This window comes from Pygocentrus nattereri, chromosome 3 (genome assembly GCF_015220715.1).
Source record: "Pygocentrus nattereri isolate fPygNat1 chromosome 3, fPygNat1.pri, whole genome shotgun sequence".
Taxonomy (NCBI): Eukaryota; Metazoa; Chordata; class Actinopteri; order Characiformes; family Serrasalmidae; genus Pygocentrus; species Pygocentrus nattereri.
The window spans coordinates 21273549-21292447 of NC_051213.1; the positions used below are offsets into that span (position 1 = coordinate 21273549).

The 18899-nt window shown below is 37.7% G+C and overlaps 2 protein-coding genes across 3 annotated transcripts in view; both read left to right on the forward strand.

The window, feature by feature from the left end:
- Nucleotides 1-8300, forward strand: part of bcl3 (BCL3 transcription coactivator) — a 34711-nt gene extending 26411 nt beyond the window's left edge. For both annotated transcript variants that reach the window (XM_037536317.1, XM_037536319.1), the window contains 6 exons: nucleotides 2509-2725; nucleotides 4089-4177; nucleotides 4437-4514; nucleotides 5152-5319; nucleotides 5718-5784; nucleotides 7287-8300. In XM_037536317.1, the coding sequence (XP_037392214.1) occupies nucleotides 2509-2725; nucleotides 4089-4177; nucleotides 4437-4514; nucleotides 5152-5319; nucleotides 5718-5784; nucleotides 7287-7810 (1143 nt within the window). In that variant the 3' untranslated portion in view covers nucleotides 7811-8300. The remainder of the gene's footprint in view (nucleotides 1-2508; nucleotides 2726-4088; nucleotides 4178-4436; nucleotides 4515-5151; nucleotides 5320-5717; nucleotides 5785-7286) is intronic.
- A 3600-nt stretch (nucleotides 8301-11900) lies between these two features.
- ddx61 (DEAD (Asp-Glu-Ala-Asp) box helicase 61) overlaps nucleotides 11901-18899 on the forward strand; it is a 13476-nt gene continuing 6477 nt past the window's right edge. The window contains exons 1-7 of the mRNA XM_017700331.2: nucleotides 11901-12057; nucleotides 13358-14240; nucleotides 14405-14468; nucleotides 15593-15697; nucleotides 16152-16281; nucleotides 16753-16899; nucleotides 17001-17095. Coding sequence (XP_017555820.1) covers nucleotides 14065-14240; nucleotides 14405-14468; nucleotides 15593-15697; nucleotides 16152-16281; nucleotides 16753-16899; nucleotides 17001-17095 — 717 coding nt within the window. The 5' untranslated portion in view covers nucleotides 11901-12057; nucleotides 13358-14064. The remainder of the gene's footprint in view (nucleotides 12058-13357; nucleotides 14241-14404; nucleotides 14469-15592; nucleotides 15698-16151; nucleotides 16282-16752; nucleotides 16900-17000; nucleotides 17096-18899) is intronic.

Below are 18899 nucleotides of genomic sequence, written 5' to 3' on the forward strand. Positions count from 1 at the left end.
TGGTAATTTTACAGGAGAAGCCAAAAGCATTTAATGTTAGTAGATTTTATTAAGTAATTTTTGAACATTTGCATTGTTCCATTCTTCATTACATTTTCACTCAGTCTGAAGTTGCTGTTTTTAAATTCAGTACAAAAAATAAAAATTGACCAAAAAATGGAGATAGACCTGTTTTTCTGGACAGCGGTGACATGCATATTCAAATGAATGCCAGGACAGACATAATTGCATAACTGTTGAATTCAGGTAGGCCATCTGTTTATTCTGGTTATGACCGGTTTTCTTTGTTGTCATTGGTTCTATGTTCAGTATTTCTGTAAATGGTAAAAATATGTATTCTTTTAGTACATTTTTCTCTAAATAGTAATTGAGTCATTTGTTACATTTTCTCTCTTTCCAAGCAGGAATGTGATTATAAAAAGTACTCTGCAGGGGAGAGGAAAGGGATTTTCCCTCCATAATCCCACTCTTCCTTGTGTCTCCCTCCCCTCCTCCCACCACACTATCACTTCCTGGCTCTTCCTCTCCCACTCTCACTTGCCCTCTGTCTACCCTTCCTTTTTCTCCCCTTCTTTACACTCTTTATGTCCTTATCTTGGTTTTAAAGCGTTAGTGTTTGCCTTTTGGGCCAGTTCCTTCAGCTTCGATTGGCGCTGGTAGATAGTCAGGAGTCACAGAAGACGTGCACGTTTACATTTGAAAAGCTTCCTAATAAAGAAAGGCTCTGTATCAGAACAGAGCTTCTTTTATTTGTGATCTGTTATGACTTTGATCTGCTGAGCTGTATATATTTCATTGTTTATAAAATCATGGGGAAATGCATGCATATGTTCTTGCACATATGCAGAACAGAGCAGATGTGTGATGAGTCAGACAGGATTCAGGGAAATTGGAGCTTTTTCACAGGAAGGGAGCGCCACAGGCATTGTGACACTGGAGGAATTTCTCTGCACTCTGCTTTTGTATCTCTGTACTTTTTACCCTTGGCTCTTACTGGAACATTGGCTCCTCCTCTTTCCTTTGTACAGTGTGCCAGTCCAGTGCCACCTTTACCTGCCAGCACTGAAATGAAAATGTTTTTGTATCATTATAAATCATCAAGATTTATTACTCCTACCACTTTAGGTTAATGTTGGTTCAGAATGCTTTCTTTTTCATTCTTCATTGCCCTGAACTTTATACATAATACACTTCTGTTCCACTTTGTTAGTCTCATTCAGAGCCCCAGTATGATTAGACTTGCACCTTGAGATGGTGAAGCAAATTAGCATGCATCTATTGAGCCTTCATATTATGCTTAAATAAAAACTAACCTGCCAACACAAAATATGTATGTTAATAAATTAGGTTATAAGTGTAAGGCTGCTTATGTGCATTTCAGGTCATGCTTTAGTGAATGCCTGTATATGTGCACGTTTCTGTACTTTGTACTTTAACAGACAGGTTTGTGTGCAAGTTCATATACATGTGTTATGTGGTTATGTGTGTATTTGTGCAGTAAACAGAGAGTACCTGGTGTGTTTTTAAAGTCTTATCTGGTTGTCACTTTTCTGTGGCATTGACCTTTAACCTGTTTAACAGGTTCTAACTGAAAGCTTGCAGTGATGGGAATACAGCAGGATGTGATTCATATTTACAACCCAATAACCCTACACAGCCAAACAAACCTGAGCATGTTAATGTGCCTTTTTATGGTGGTTTAGTGTCATCAATGTGGATTTTAACTTACTGTGGAAAATTAAACCTGTTTAGTTACATGCTTATTTATTTATTTAATGTATATGTTTTCAGTGCCACAATCTCTATCTTCTGTCATACTTTAATCTTTTGAAAAAAAAATTAAAATTAAATAATAATAATAATAATAATAATAATATTGTTAAAGGGTTTACAATAGTTGAGGACACAAACATACAACAAGGGGAATTCCAAATTCAGTGGTAGAGATGTAAACAAAGTCTTGATTTTATGTCAATTGCTGCATAGAGGAACATACTGACTCAGATTTTTTTTCTTACAGTGGTACTGATAGTAACCATGGGTGGCAATGTCTATAGCGTAGATATAGCCATTTTATTTACTATCCAAAAGAGCCAGAGTCTACGTGTCTCCTGAGTTTTAATACGTAATGTTTACAACGACAAAATAGAGGTACATCTGAAACAAATATGTTTTCTTTCTAGCACATTACATTTTACTCTACACTTTAAAAAGTGGTTAGTTTCAGTAACTGCTAAACAGGTTATAGCATTTACTATATAAGATGTATTAAAGTTAATAACTGATCAACCCCCAATAATTTGTCAGGCTTATTACATTCTGAAGCTTTTATATTTAGTAATTACATGAACAGTGCAAACTGACTGAGTTATGGGACTGGGAAATGGAACCTGGACCTGCCAGCAGCTCACGTTTGCAATTTAAGGGGTTAATTGATTAGGGATTAATAAAATAAATTAATCAGCTATGATAAAATAAAATGTTCCCTTTTCTATCTCTTGTCCTTAGACTCCTCTACATTTGGCTGTAATCACTCACCAACCTGCTGTGGTGGAGGCTCTCCTGCAGGGTGGAGCTGACCCTGGAGCACTGGACCGTAATGGACAGAACGCACTGCATCTTTGTTGTGAACACAGTCAGGACAGGTGCCTGTCTGTAATTCTGGCTCACCTTGCCCACTCCCCATGCTGCCCCTCTGCCTTCCTGGACAGCAGGAACTATGAGGGTGAGTATGCAGCTTAACTGAATCAGAAAAAAGCATCAAAACAAAGCTATATATGTGATTTGTTTAAGTACAGTGAAACATAATTTAGCCTGACACGTTGTTTTCATGCTATATTGTAAAATAGATGTTAATTTTCCGCTAGGCTTACTATTCCATTATAACTCATAAGTATTATCGTTTGCTATACATTATCCTGAATTATTCTGTAACTACTATGAAACTAATGTAGGTTATGAGAGTGGAGAATTGACATGTGGACCAACACACTTAAGAGTTTAATGGGTTCAACCTTATAGTATTGAAGATCTTTTGCCATCTCTTTAATGGTGAGGAGTGTGATCTGTGATCTAATGTTTTTAGAGAAGACTGATCTAGGTAGAAATGCAATCTAGTTCAAAAGAAGTACTTGTGTATGTGTTTATGTGTGTGTGCAGATGCATGTGCTTGTAAAGGGTAGGTGGGCCCGTTTCACACTCAGCTCATGTGCTTAACCATGACTGTGTGAATAGTGTGAGCCAGTAACATGGCCTGCAGCATGTTCTGTTTTGCAATGCATCCAGTGGCCTATGGAAATGTCAGTAACACATAAGGCTAAAGGACACCTACATATCATGATAACTGATATAAACCTACATAAACATTTGTAAAATGTTTGTAAAATTTGTAAAATTGTAAACAAGGCTTATTATAAGCATCATTTGTCATAAACATTGTTTGACATAAGGCTGTTATGACACTTTTTTGGGGTAAAATAGCAAAGTATTGTACAACAGCTGACTTTGTAGCTTGCTCTGTGACATAGTGTAAAAGTTATAAATGGTAAAATGAGATTCATTTTGTCTAAGGACCGCAGAAGACGTTTGCCAGTCTGATCAGGCAAGCTCTGTCATATTCTCAGTATGTTGTGTCAGTGTAAAACACACTGAACTACAAAGTCTGCCATTTCACACCAGAAAGTGTCCATGCATTTATTTATTTATGCATTTATTTATTTATGCTTTGGATGTCAGTATTGTATATATTTAATGTTGTGCTGGGTGAGAAATGGTCAGGCAGGGTATTTCCTGTTGAGTGACATACCATAGTCATCTTAATTTTCCTACCTCAAGGTACAGAAAGCCCCTAGAAACACAGAGAGGGTCTGAACAGCTGAGCCATGTGGGTGAACATATGTAGGTGTGGTTGTGTGTGTGTATTTGTTTTACTCAGGAAAGCAAGTTCAAGCTTGATTGAGTGGGTTATTAGATTTGAGTGTTTTACCAGATTTTTTCCCTTTCAAAAAGCTTGTGCCTAGTTGTAACAGCCTACTTATAGTATTTATAATATATTATGCTTATTTACAATACATTCTACTGAATTTCAGGCTTGACCCCTCTCCACCTTGCTGTTCAAGAAGGAAATAAAAAGCTGGCCAAAATGTTACTGGACAGTGGCGCTGACATCAATGCAGTGGTTAGTGAAGCCCATCTTATCTGTATCCCCACACAAAAATCTATGTTGCCCTCCAGTGCGGTAATTGTGGTGCTGTGGTAACTGCAATTTGTAGGAATGGTTTCAAGATATGTGAGTTATGAGACATTTTTTGTTGCAACAGTATTGTTATCTAAGTGCCAGGCTGCCCAATGCACAAACCATGTACTGTATCATTGTCATTTCCCAAAAAAAAGAAAATTATTTTTGTTTGATCTGTTTCCCGTTCCTCCATGCACAGGACATTAAGAGTGGCCGCAGTCCTCTGATACATGCTGTGGAGAACAACTGTATGGAGATGGTCAACTTTCTCATTGAGGTATGGTCATATTTATGCCTCTGTTTTCCATGGTGTTTTGGTGGGTGTGTGTTCTTGTGATTTCAGTTGAATTTCAGTCAACATCCTATGACTCAAGCCTTCTACCACAATTTAGCTGAAGTTACAGTCAAAGTGTCTTCCTTTTTTATTTGGATCATATAAGATGTGGAAGGTTAAGATCTCAGATGGAGATATTTTTTTTGAATACATCACTGTAGGAACAAAATAATGCATCTCCAAAATGATTCATTAATTTCTAATGTAAATTAATGCAATGTGATTTTATTCCATTTAATATATGACTATTTTTACTGGTCTATATGCCTAAAATGTAAATGTAACTGGTGTTTTCAAATTATATAAAACACATAAAAAGAGGGAAAAAATGATTGATGAGGTTTTATTTTGACAGTGAAAATATATTGTATGTTGCATTTTTCCTTTTGGTTTCTTCATTGTGGCAACAAGTTACAAATTACAAGTACAGCAACATTTGACTGCAGTACTACTTCAAATTACGTTTAAATGAATTTAAGTTCATCTGTATTTTAAATCTTTGAAGTGCTGTTTATCTCTGTATAGGCAGCCTATATCTACAGCTTTTAACAACAGAACATTTCCTCTTTCCCCTTCTCAGAATGGCTGTAATGTGAATGCACAGTCATACAGTGGTAACACAGCACTCCACAGTGCCTGTGGCCGTGGTGAGGTAGAGGCTGTCAGAGTACTTCTGAAGAATGGTGCTGACAGCAGTTTAAAGAACTACCACAATGACACTGCTGTCATGGTGGCCAAAAACAAGAAGGTAAGAAAGTGAGGCTGGATTACAATGAAAAGAAGACCTTCACAAGAAAGGTTATACATCTTTAATGTTAGAGCCTTCTGACGAAGAATATGACATGTAAATTACTTCACTTGCTTAATTTAGATTGCTTCTGCTTTCTTTTATCAGTACCTACTTTTCTAATGAAAACTGAAGAAAGTAAACCACAGAAATGTATTTTCCATCAGCTAAGTAGGATGGAAATACTGCCCATTAGTGGTGAATACCAGCTGTTACAAGCATGTTGGTCCATGTAGTTTGGTATTTTTTTGTATAATTCTTCTACAAAATACAATTAACACAAACTAGATCATTTTAGTGTTTTTTGTGTTTGTTTTTGTTTTATTTTTTTTTGGTTAACTTCAGATTTTTTTGATCAGGTTTCTGATGTGCTGCGTGGGAAGACTACTCGGGGCCACACTCTGAAAACTCAGCACAGTTTTAACGGTAAGATGTATGCTTATACTCATGTTTACATGTGCTTATTTATAAAGCTTCAAATCACACAGTTAAAGACATAATATAATGTCATTGGGAATAGGAACCGAAATTGTACCACCATTCATTTCTCTTTTACTCAAAAACCATTTCCAGAACTGTGATATCACTACCTACTTCATTTACTTATGTTGATAGTTCCTCTATCAGTCAGACACAGCCCTTCCACAAACAACTCTGATTCCTATTTCAAACATGTACCCTACAGAAAAGACACGAGTCATATGTAGATAGAGTAGCCCTGACACAATCAGCTGGTCGTTCTGACTACAATGCATACTCTAGTAGCCCTTAGTAGTCTCTCAGAGGCTTACATCATGAGCCTTCCCACTTGAGTCCCATATATACTATTCTCTAGGGCTGCAGAGTAACAGCTAAAATGATAAATGCAATAACTTGATGCTGAAGTCATCAGTTCAGAAACAATGATTGCACAGTTAGAAAACCAGAATACATCCATTTCTTACACTATAAGCTTGCATTCTTTCAAATGTATAAATCTTTAAATCAAAATAAGTCTGGTCCTTAGTTACATTCATTGACAATATCTTAATCTTAAATACTAAATATAAACAAAATTAGACTTAAAAATAAATAAATAAACATGCCTCTACAATATGTGGCCAAATGGACAGTGTTTATACCTCCATACAAAAGCAATTAGACTACTCTCACAGATTTGTTTTGATAAAAACACAAGCCTGTCGACATATTATTGGACTTTAGATAATTAACAGTTATATTTATTGTCAGCCAACTAGCTATCTTTAGCTACCAATATGGTCAGTTACAGTTGTATACAACAGTTTGGGCGCTCCTGGTCAAGTTACATGTTTTGTTGATTATCATAGTATCATACAAATACACATCCTGTACACAGAACACACTTCTGCACATTTTAATGCACAATAATTGTTTATTTAGTGAATATAACATTAGCAAAAAATGAACAATAAACAATACAATTAATTTGACTGAATTTTGCATATGACTATGTTCAACTGAAGAAGCTAAAAAATATTGTCCTGATTAAAATGCAGTTAATTTTGCAGTATTGCCATATCTATAAGCTGTATACATCAGGTGGGAAAGATGGCAAGAGCCTCTCATGATTCTCATCAGCCATCGGTTCGTCAAACATAGCCACCCTCCCTCACGCCCAGTCGTTCTTTTCAACTTTTTTTGGGAACAATTGATTTATTGTATTTTGTCATATATGTTGGCATGTATGCTTTTCATAAAATCACAGAACATTCCCACTCCCATCCCCACTTCCCCCGTGTTGGTAGATTACAGGATTTACATTTAATACAGTCCATAGAATATATAAGTACATAGCTTCATAAAAACAAAAGAACAAAAATACACAAATATACTTGAAGGTTAGTAAATATTTTGAGCTGAACATTTCTGCTGTGAAGTAATCAAACATTTGACGCTTTCCCATGCAGGTGCTCCATCTCCAAACAGTTTGAGCCATTCTCCACTGGCCACTCCCAACCTTCACCGAAGTGCCTCTGTCTCTCCTTTAGCTTCACGTATACACTCACCACACAGTCAGTCTGGTGAAAGCATATCAGGAAACCAGTCACCAACAGAAACTCAGGAAAAAGATGACTTACAAAGGAGACTAAGGACATTTCACGATGTGGCAGCAGATAACAGAGCAGACTATGGGATGTCTGTTCATTCTTTTCCCTATTTCCCCACACCTCGCTATGACACCCTTATGCCTTCTGTTAATGTTCTGTCAGGTCATACTGCTTACTATCCAACTGCTTTGCAAAGACATCCTTATCCCACTGACACACAATTCATCCTCTTACCAGCTAGTCTTGGAAGAAGTGAGCCACTTGTTTCTCACAGCCTACCCCCAACATCCATTGTCACACAGTCACGGCCCTCCAGTCATAACAGCGACCAATCAGATGCGTCTAATATGAGTGTGAGCAGTGAGGGAAAAGGCATAAGCTGATTATGACCAACTATAACCTTCTGCTTTGGTGGATAAGGAGTGTGAGTAGATGTGGCAGGCCCATCTTACAAGATATTTTTTATTCACTGTAGCCTGTAATTTATGGTTTATAAATGTTTGTATTTCGAAAACATTGTTAGTCGTTGTTAACATTGAGAGAAGAAAAGTAGTTTCATCTGAAAGTCCATTGTGTATAATCATACATCAATCATACCATAACAATAAGCACTGACTGTTCATATATTTATTAAAGTTACAGCTGTGAAGGTGCATCATTTATGAAATGATGTGATTATGATATGAATTCTCACTGATTCTAGGTTCACTGAAAATTTATGCTTTTTCAGTAATTTGTGTGGAAAGTCCCTCCATAACAGTTACTGATTGTGAAATAGCTTTTTGTGCATGTAGTTATGAACTCTGAAATGAATATGTAAATATAGAAACGTCAATTACTGAGATGGAAAATAAATTTTTTTCCAGATTTTCACCTGTTTTTCTGTCTCTTTGTTGTTGTATTGATCTTGTGTTTCTTGTTAAGCTCTTATTTTTGCTGCTTTGTTTTTTTTTTCTCTGCTGTTGTAAGTCATATATTTACTGCTTACAGGTTACTTAAATCACAAACCTATCTTTTATAGTTTTGGATTTCTAAATTCATTTACAGGTTTGTAGCATATTACCAAAATCTATCTATCCATCTAAATTACTGGAATTTCCCACTAGAATGACTATAGAATCTCTGCAGCCACTATCTGCTCATTTTTGTATAGTCCTTTACAGTATGTTATGTTGTAGTGTATCAGTCCTACAAGGGAAATTTGTCATTTTGCTGCCTCGCTATGCCCAGTCCTGTGATTTGAACCTGTGACTTTTCAGTTGCTGACTCACCCCTCCTACCACAGGTATCCCAATGACCACTTTACATCCAGTTCGTAGTGGAAGACTCCTCCTTAGTTTGGTTGCTATCCTGTAAATGCATGTATGTAAAACGTCATTTTCATCTTCACATTTACTCAGAATACAAGGCCATACTACACTGTCATCTTTGGTTGAAGGTAAACACAAACTTTTTGCAATAGGAGTCTTAATTACGTATCCAATTTATTATATAATTATAAATGAAAGCACTAATTTCATTGACAATCTGCTGCATTGGCTCATTGCACCTGGTTTGAGAACTACTGTAAAATACAGCTGAAGAACTCAGAGGGGCAAAAGTTTCAGAATGACTGGAAATTAAAGTAAATCAGTAACTAAATTAACAGTGATCTGTTTTTGTGCTCTACATTTCTGTAGACTTTTTGGAAACTAACCCATCAGGAAATTACTCTAAAAAGTCCAGCAAGATTTCCTTTTAGGTTTTACATCACTTTATCTGTTCAGTTTCTAGGACAGTTTGCAACATTTAAGAAGACAATTGTGAAAGAGAGCTGACAGACGGATGCCCAAATAGTGAGTCAGAGAGAACCAACCATGTTAAATGAGTTTCCCCACAAATTATTAAGCAATGCTCATCATTAAATGATAAAGCTAGTGCAGTTCTTTACACCATATGCAGATCATTATGCTGTGAAACATTTGGGAAGTCCTGAAGTTGATAAATACACTTACCAAAAGTCTAAAGTGACCACAGAACTCATTTAAATTTCTCTGACTCAGTCACACACAAAGCTGCGCTAAGCTCTTTAGAAAGCTGATTTATCATAGTCTTCAGCCAGAGCCAAGTTAAAATCATACAGGAAAACAAACAGGTGTGAACGGTCTGCTTATCGAAATATTTCAGCTGGAAGCTGCGCTGATGACCAAGGGTAGGCACATTGTTGTAACGGCTGCGTTTTCGAGGCTTGTCATACAACCTGCTTTAACATTAAAGCGTTTGATTCTTTTGTCCAGTAGATGGCGCTGCTTGTTACTTTGTAATATACTTTATTCAGATCTCTCAACTGAGAATTTAGGCCTCAAAGTAGGTATTAAAACTCGTTGTCACGAGCTATTGTTATGATACATGCAAGCTTTTTCAGCAAATGTTGCATTTTCAGTTGAAAAATCCTTTTCACCCTTACAAGTACTCATAAATAAACATAAATCTCTTCCTCTAGGTTACAATGATGTGTCCAGTCTCAGGAGTATGCCTAGGCAATATTCACTTTACATTGCTTTGCTTCGTTCTGAATGGTACTATCTTCAAATTTTGCTGCATTTTGCTGCTGTCCATCAGGAAAGTACTCCGGACAGACTGAGAGGCACGTGCAGTTCAGTGTACTAGCCAGAGAATGGAACTCATCCTCAGCGAAGAGACACCGAGGCGAGTTACACAGTTCCCTAGAGAGAACAACCCGCAGTCAACACCACTGTAGGAAGACCACAGACATTAGGCCAAGTGCAGCACAGACGGGGAACAGCTCTCCGCTCAAATCGACATGTGATCGTCACCATCCCTGCTCACCTGACACGCCTGACGGCTGGGAGGCAACAGCCATCCAAATCAAGTCTGTGTCCAGCAGGCAAGGTGACATGCGGGGGAGAAAATGACTATTTGTCATCCTGGAAAGGTCTGAGGTCTGGCTCTTGGCCATACACGATGACTTCAAGAAAGAAACGCTGGCTCTGAAGAAGAGACAAGTGAAGATGTGTGCAGCGGCCAGCAGCAGGGTTGGGGCAGAGAGTTGGGGCTCCCTGGCAGTGTGTCAGGGGAAACCGCCAGCGTTGGAGGAGCTGAATAGGCAGTGCCAGACCGGGTGGACGACATTGGAAGTAGTACGTGAGCTGTGGCATTGAAGGGGGTGAAGCTGAAACAGCAGCTGTGGGAACTTCTGTGGCATTACAGACACCTTGGATCAGCACACTGGCTCCACATGTGTGTGTTTGGATTCCAAGATATAGACTTTGAAAACAGGCCTCTTGTCAATGAACTTGCATTTGTGAATATAGAATTTCACAAGACGTCAATAAATTAATAATATGTTATTATAATAATGTGAATATGATTCATCTCTGACTTCCTCTGAGGTTTCAGTGGTCCAATCCTCTCACAAAGCTTCCTGGAGGTGTGCACATCTGGCTTTTCATGGAGCCAGGTGAAATCCAAACGTGATCCTTTCGCTAAAAACGCAGGATGATGCAAGGTGTCAACAGCCCCTCAACAGAATAGTCTTGACTTCTATGTTGCTAGGCAACCACTTGGAAGAAATGTTTATCATTAAAAAAAATCAAATTATTATTTAACATTGGTGTTTTATGTTTTGCCACAGTTCAACACACAGTTATTAGGATCCTTTACATTGTAATATCCACCCATTAAAAAGCCAAAACACTTTACAAACCATCATGGAAGCAACAGAACCACAATGGTCAAAGGGGTTTTTAATCAGGGATGGCTAAATGAAATCTCAAGTAAATCTACAACCCCACTTTTCCCCCATTAACCCTCCTATTGTCCTCAAATATAATAACAAATTTGGTCCTTGGGGTCAATCTGATAATAATATATAATATAAATATATATATTAACTCAAATGTATCAACTGCACCTGCAGGTGTGGTCATGTTAGGTCACACACACTGACAGACAAGTTTTAACAGCTAAAACAGCTTGGGGTCAAATTGACCCCTGAGGACGACCAATGCTTGCAATATGTGTTCAGCACATTGAAAAAATATCATCATGACAATTTTATGCTTTATCAGTTGTCCCCATCAAATTAGGAAAAGTCATGAAATATGAAGCAAAAGAAAAAAAGTCAATTACTATTACAATTACAATTACTTTGAATGATAAACATTGAATGGGGTCAAATTGACCCCAAGGACAATATGAGGGTTAATTTAATACAGCTGTGAGCTATTCTTTTATGGGGGCAGAAACCTTATGGGAAATTGTTCAGACTTCAAACTGTGATATTCAAATTAGAGTTTAAACTCGAGAAATAAACATCATCTGCTGGCATCGGGTCGGTAAACCGAAGCGCCTTTTCCGTTACTGTGCTGCAGCGGCTGCGTGTGAAGGGCTGCGCTGTCTTTCAGAGTTTGAAATCCTGCAGCCTGATTGGCTGTCGGAGTCACCGCGTCACCGATGTGTCGAACTTTTCGAAGCGCGGCCATATTTACTTACTAAATTCAGAGCGGAAGAGACAAAAGGACGGAGTTAAAAAGCTACAGCAACAAAGTGTTTCTCAAGAATTAAGAAAAGGCTTGTGTTTGTTGATTCAACGAAGACGACTTAAACCCTTCAAACTGTAAATTTGAAGGTAAGTTGCGCGCGTGACGTGCTGTAAAGTATGAGGAGTCGTCAACCTGCTGCACTGATCATTGTCTCCAGCTTGTTAGCTAGGTTAGCTAACTGGCTAAGTTGACCGAACTAACTAAAGTTAGTCAGCTAAGCTAACTAGCTAGCTACATATAGTGGCTATAACCTAATGCTTTGTGCTTTCTAATGTTAACTAAGTAGCTAGCTAGTTTATCATGCTTGTAGAAAATAATGCGATGTGTTTGGTGATGGATCATTAACGTTACATGGTGTGCAGTCTTAGTTTGACCGCCATGAAGTTGAGTTTATCGTAGCTAGCGTCAGCTGTAACCCCACAACTACATTGTCTGATAACAACAATTAAACGGGGCAAAACTTTTCTGACTAACGTTGTCTGTAACGGTTTTCGGTGGTGTGATGCTTTTTTTTAGCAATTTTAACAATAACATTAGCTTGGACTTTGTGAGGTCCGTGTCTCGACCTAGTGGTGTTGGATTAGCTAACCTAGCTAACGTTAGCTGGTTGTTTTGTTGATAGCCAGTGTAACACTACTGGTTTGATTTTTCTTCGGCTTTGTAAGCTTTATGGTTTTCAGTGACTGTGCTAAACAGTGTGGAAATGCGTGGTTTCAACCACATCCATAGCCCTATTACGCTGATATTGTTTGTGCACTGGATATGTTAGTTGTACTCGACTAAGGGTGAGATGCCAGTGCCCCTCGTTTGACCTGAGTGTTTGTCTGTTCATGTAGTGAAATAGGCAACTTTAAGCCTGCCAACACAGTAAAAGCACCTATTTATTTATTTATGTATTCCACAGTTCTGTTCTCACAGACTAGTCAGTCATGGCTGCCTTGTATTGTTGGGAGAGTTTCTTTTAAACTGTTGTCGTGTTAGCCCCTCTTCTTTCAAGAGGCATTTATGAGCTAAACAGGTACATTTGGAGTGGAGATATACAGAAAGACAATGTTCTAAGGGGTTTTTAAGCAGGGATGGGAAAATGAAATCTCAAGTGAATCTACAACCCAACTTTTACCCCATTAATTTAATAAGACAGAATGATTAATGAAACAGAAAGACAGTACATCTAATAGGTGAAATTTGACACTGGAGTCCATCTTTAAAGATCCATCTTTTCGTTGCGTCATTCAAATTCCTGAAGTTTTATCTCCAACTGTTCTGTTTTTTTCTGTTTGTCGTTTTTTTTGTTTTTTTTTTTGCTAACCCTTATTGATGATTATTATTATTATTATTATTATTATTGTTTGAATATTAGCTAATATGGTATCCCATGTTTTGAAGGTGGCAGACTTCCAGGAGTTTCCTCACTGCAGTGTTCAGGGAGTCAACTAACAAGAGAGGAGACAAAGGACTTTATTTGGGGGAAAAAAGGAAAGAAGAAGAATTGGATTAATTCTGGATTGACTTTGCATCGAAATTCAGTGTCGCAGTGCTGATTCAGTGGAAACATCTTGGTTTGATATTCCTCATAGAGAAAAGGAAATACCAAGACTTTTATGTATGTTTTGAGGACCATAACATGAAGGTAGCATTTCTAAATGTAAAAGGCTCTTAAGCATCAGTATCCAATTGCAGTACTGAAGATAATATAACTTATGAAAGAAAGTCACAACAACATGAAAAATTGGAAGTCAATTTAAAACAGAATAAGAATAAAAAAACAATCTTAAGGTGTAATTAAGGCATTATTGTGCTTTCACACAAGACAAATTTAATTGGTTCTGTGTATTAACAGTGGCAGCAAGTTATATTTATTCATATAAATTCATTTTTCTCCTGTTTTGGGAGAGTTTCTAATAAACTATTGTCATGTGTTAGTCCCTCTTCTTTTCAAGAGGTCTGCACATACGAGCTAGACAGGTACAAAATAGAAGTGTTTACACAGTAGGGCACTGAATTTGACGGACGCAGTGAACGTAAAGGAAAAAAAAACAGCAGCCTAGAAGAGATCTGTAGAAAACCCCAGACCTTTATACTTACCCATAGCAATGGCTACTGCAAGAACAGAGATCCCTGCTTCAGTCATGAGACTGACCAAACAGAATGGACAGCCCAAGCCGATGGGCCTCCAGTCAGGATCTGTCACTGGCTTGACACAACCGGGAAAAGCACTCGGTGCTCCCCCTAAAGGAAGCAGCATACTGCAGACCAGCGGTGGAATCAAGTAAGCTAGAAGGATAGTTCAGAAGATGTAATATTAGTCATTTTTAAATAAATGGAAATAACAATAATAGTAATATTTTATGAGCAAGTATTCTTTTTAACCAAGGTGGTTATTTACCTACATTGTGTGTCAGTGGTCCTGATAATATTGAATCTTTTTTCCAGATTTGGAGATGATTGGAAAAAGTGCCTGCAGCTCCCACCAAAAGACCTGAGAGTGAAAACCTCGGTAAGATGGACGATTCACTGTTCTGCAACCTTTGATTCTGGATGATGGTATGAGGTGGAGGGGAAGCATATGCTTGTTCAGAGTTGCTGTTTTAAATACTCAGAAGGGTAATGACATCAGATTTGCTCCTTTCTATTTTACAACTGGGTTGGATTCAGACAGCAAGAGAATGGGATTCATCATATATTTTCTAAGAGCAGGGAAAATGGCTGTGCACAATGTATCTTACATTGAAAGCAAGTGATATGGGATGGCTTGATCCGAAAATCAGTGCAACTTCATGGAAATGAGAGAAACTTGCAAAACTAATTTAAAAAATACATTTTACATTTACATTCACAGCATTTAGCAGACGCTCTTATCCAGAGCGACTTACAAGAAGTGCTTTGTCAATCTAGAGAAAGTATCTTTGCTAGCTACCAATAGCTTAGAGAAAAGACAGTCCTGAGCTCAGATACTGCTAGAAACAAAATGTCACTGCGGACACAGAGAGAAAAAGGAACAGAGTTGAACACAGAACTCTGTGCCATTCAATGCAATACAATTACAATACAATACAATAAACTACAATACACAGTGCAATACAATAAAATATATATAAGTGCAGCTTATAATTCAGTGCTCATTTAAGTGCCGTGTAAAGAGATGAGTCTTCAGTCTACGTTTGAAGACGGCAAGAGACTCTGCTGTTAGGACAGCCACACTTAAAATAAAAAAATAAAAAAAAACTCAATTTTTGTTTTTGCTAAGTTTAACATACTGGGGGAAATAAATGACACCTAAAATATACAGTGCCGTGACCTTTGTTTAATTTTTTACTCCATAGGTAAAATTCAGCAAATAAACAGCATTTTGCTTTAAAATGTAAAAGGATTTTCTGTGCACTTTCACTTCACAACAAAATAATTAGAAAAAAAAGTCATCACTAGTGCATTGTGGTATTGTCTGTGTGCTAGAAGAATTCTTTAATGTGGTCTTCTTTCATTCGTTTTTGAACAACTGTGTCCTGTATATTAGCCACCGTTTTATCTAGGTGTACGTGGTATCACTGTCCCTAAGCAAAAACAATCAAGAAAGCTCATGATGAAGTTTCATATTAACTCTTTTGTTTTCTTTTTTACCAGGATGTGACTGCAACTAAGGGAAATGAGTTTGAAGACTACTGCCTTAAGCGTGAATTGTTGATGGGCATCTTTGAAATGGGTTGGGAGAAGCCCTCACCTATCCAGGTAGGCTATTCTGATTAAACCAAGTGTTGTGAAATTTGCTACTCGGCCAACGATGTCTGAACAAAATCAGCTTTAGGTAGGTGGACAGATACTTTCAAGTCTTGCTTCTAAGGTCAGTAGTCATGTGAGCAACTTTGAATTGAATTTGGTCATTTTTACTTCACATTTTTAGCCTTTAGTTGGATTATTGAATATCAAGTGTTAATTTCACAGCTAGCAACAATTCAATTCATGGAATTTAGAGGCCATAAATCTGTCAGAGGTACTTCACTCATTGACTATTAAAATTGATCTGATTTTCACCCTTGCAGAATAAAATGATTATGATAAAACAGTAATGATGTCACAGATGTTGCTCTGCATTATGTTTTGCGTCTTTGGATTACAATAGATCAACTGATTGTTGGTTTTATTTTGTTATTTGCTCATTCCACTTGTATTTGAATATTTGAAGGAGGAGAGCATTCCCATAGCCCTGTCAGGGAGAGACATTCTAGCCCGGGCCAAGAATGGCACAGGGAAGAGCGGCGCCTACCTCATTCCTCTCCTAGAGAGGATAGACTTAAAGAAGGATCACATTCAAGGTGAGGGCGCTTCAGAGGTGACAGTTTTCTCTTTTGTCTGTGTTATGTATTTGTGCCGTATGTACGTATTTATTTATGCTTATAACCCCACTGCAAATGGTGGTTCAGTTTTAGCATACAAAATTGGTCTCAAAATGATCAACAGTATTGTCAGATTTGGTAGTGTAAAGATTTGACTTCTTTACACAGGATTGCATGTAATTATTGACTGTGCTTTGACTCTGTCACAGGGAGTGTTTGGTTTATGACCATCTCTTAATGTCTCTGAATTTTCTTATTGCATATTGTCTACTGTTTTTTCATTAGATTATATTTTACTGAAAAATGAAGGTGTATTAACTGTTCTTTTGGTGATATACCTATGCATTTGTTTATAGGTCACTGTCTTTTGAAGAAACATTTTGCTTTGAACATGAAATGTCATCTGAATTTTAACATTCACTCACATTTTCACTCTTGCACATTCTCTAGCCATAGTAATGGTGCCAACTCGGGAATTGGCTCTACAGGTGAGCCAGATCAGTATCAACATGAGCAAGCACCTAGGTGGAGTCAAAGTCATGGCTACCACTGGTGGCACCAACCTGAAAGATGATATCATGCGCCTGGATGACACGGGTAAGTACAATTTGTAGAAATTCAGATAACTGCATTTTACCTACTCTAGTTTTGTCATGGTGTACCATCACATCTTTGAATTATTCTTTACTTTTCCTTAGTGCATGTTGTGATAGCCACCCCAGGCAGAATCGTGGACCTTATAAAGAAAGGTGTGGCCAAAGTTGGCAAAGTCCAAATGATGGTAATGGATGAGGTGAGTTTGTTTTTACTTGTTTCTTTGTTAATAAGACTGTGTCAAAGTTGTTGAAGCCAGTTGCCTTTAGTCTTTACTTTGATTGTCTTGGTCTTTTGGCAATAGTCAAATGGATTTCTAACAGGAATCATAATCATATATATGTTTCCACTCACCAGAAAATCTGCCTCTGTGTATCATGGATATCAGACAGCCTTATTAGCAGACATCTGTCAAAGTATAGCGTAAACAGGAGCAATGAGATTGTTAGTATAGATAGTGAGACATAAATTACTGTTCCCTTTTAGAGTTTGTGGCTGCGCCAAGTGCTAATATTGAGTTTGAATTATTGTCCACAAAATCTACATATATGTATGTGTGTGTATATATATATATATATATATATATATATATATATATATATATATATATATATATATATATATATATATATATATGTGTATGTGTGTGTATGTATGTGTGTGTATGTATATATGTATATGTGTGTGTGTGTGTGTGTGTGTGTATATACAGTGGGTTGCAAAAGTATTCAGCCCCCTTGAACTTTTCAACCTTTTGCCACATTTCAGGCTTCAAACATAAAGATATGAAATTGTAATTTTTTGTGAAGAATCAACAACAAGTGGGACACAATTGTGAAGTGGAACGAAATTTATTGGATATTTTAAACTTTTTTTAGAAATAAAAAACTGAAAAGTGGGGCGTGCAATATTATTCGGCCCCTTTACTTTCAGTGCAGCAAACTCACTCCAGAAGTTCAGTGAGGATCTCTGAATGATCCAATGTTGACCTAAATGACTGATGATGATAAATAGAATCCACCTGTGTGTAATCAAGTCTCCGTATAAATGCACCTGCTCTGTGATAGTCTCAGAGTTCTGTTTAAAGCGCAGAGAGCATCATGAAGACCAAGGAACACACCAGGCAGGTCCGAGATACTGTTGTGGAGAGGTTTAAAGCCGGATTTGGATAGAAAAAGATTTCCCAAGCTTTAAACATCTCAAGGAGCACTGTGCAAGCGATCATATTGAAATGGAAGGAGCATCAGACCACTGCAAATCTACCAAGACCCGGCCGTCCCTCTAAACTTTCAGCTCAAACAAGGAGAAGACTGATCATAGATGCAGCCAAGAGGCCCATGATCACTCTGGATGAACTGCAGAGATCTACAGCTGAGGTGGGAGACTTTGTCCATAGGACAACGATCAGTGGTACACTGCACAAATCTGGGCTTTATGGAAGAGTGGCAAGAAAAAGCCATTTCTCAAAGATATCCATAAAAAGTCTCATTTAATGTTTGCCACAAGCCACCTGGGAGACACACCAAACATGTGGAAGAAGGTGCTCTGGTCAGATGAAACCAAAATCGAACTTATGTTTGGCGTAAAAGCAATACAGCTCATCACCCTGAACACACCATCCCCACTGTCAAACATGGTGGTGGCAGCATCATGGTTTGGGCCTGCTTTTCTTCAGCAGGGACAGGGAAGATGGTTAATATTGATGGGAAGATGGATGGAGCCAAATACAGGACCATTCTGGAAGAAAACCTGTTGGAGTCTGCAAAAGACCTGAGACTGGGACGGAGATTTATCTTCCAACAAGACAATGATCCAAAACATAAAGCAACATCTACAATGGAATGGTTCACAAATAAACGTATCCAGGTGTTAGAATGGCCAAGTCAAAGTCCAGACCTGAATCCAATCGAGAATCTGTGGAAAGAGCTGAAAACTGCTGTTCACAAACGCTCTCCATCCAACTTCACTGAGCTCGAGCTGTTTTGCAAGGAAGAATGGGCAAA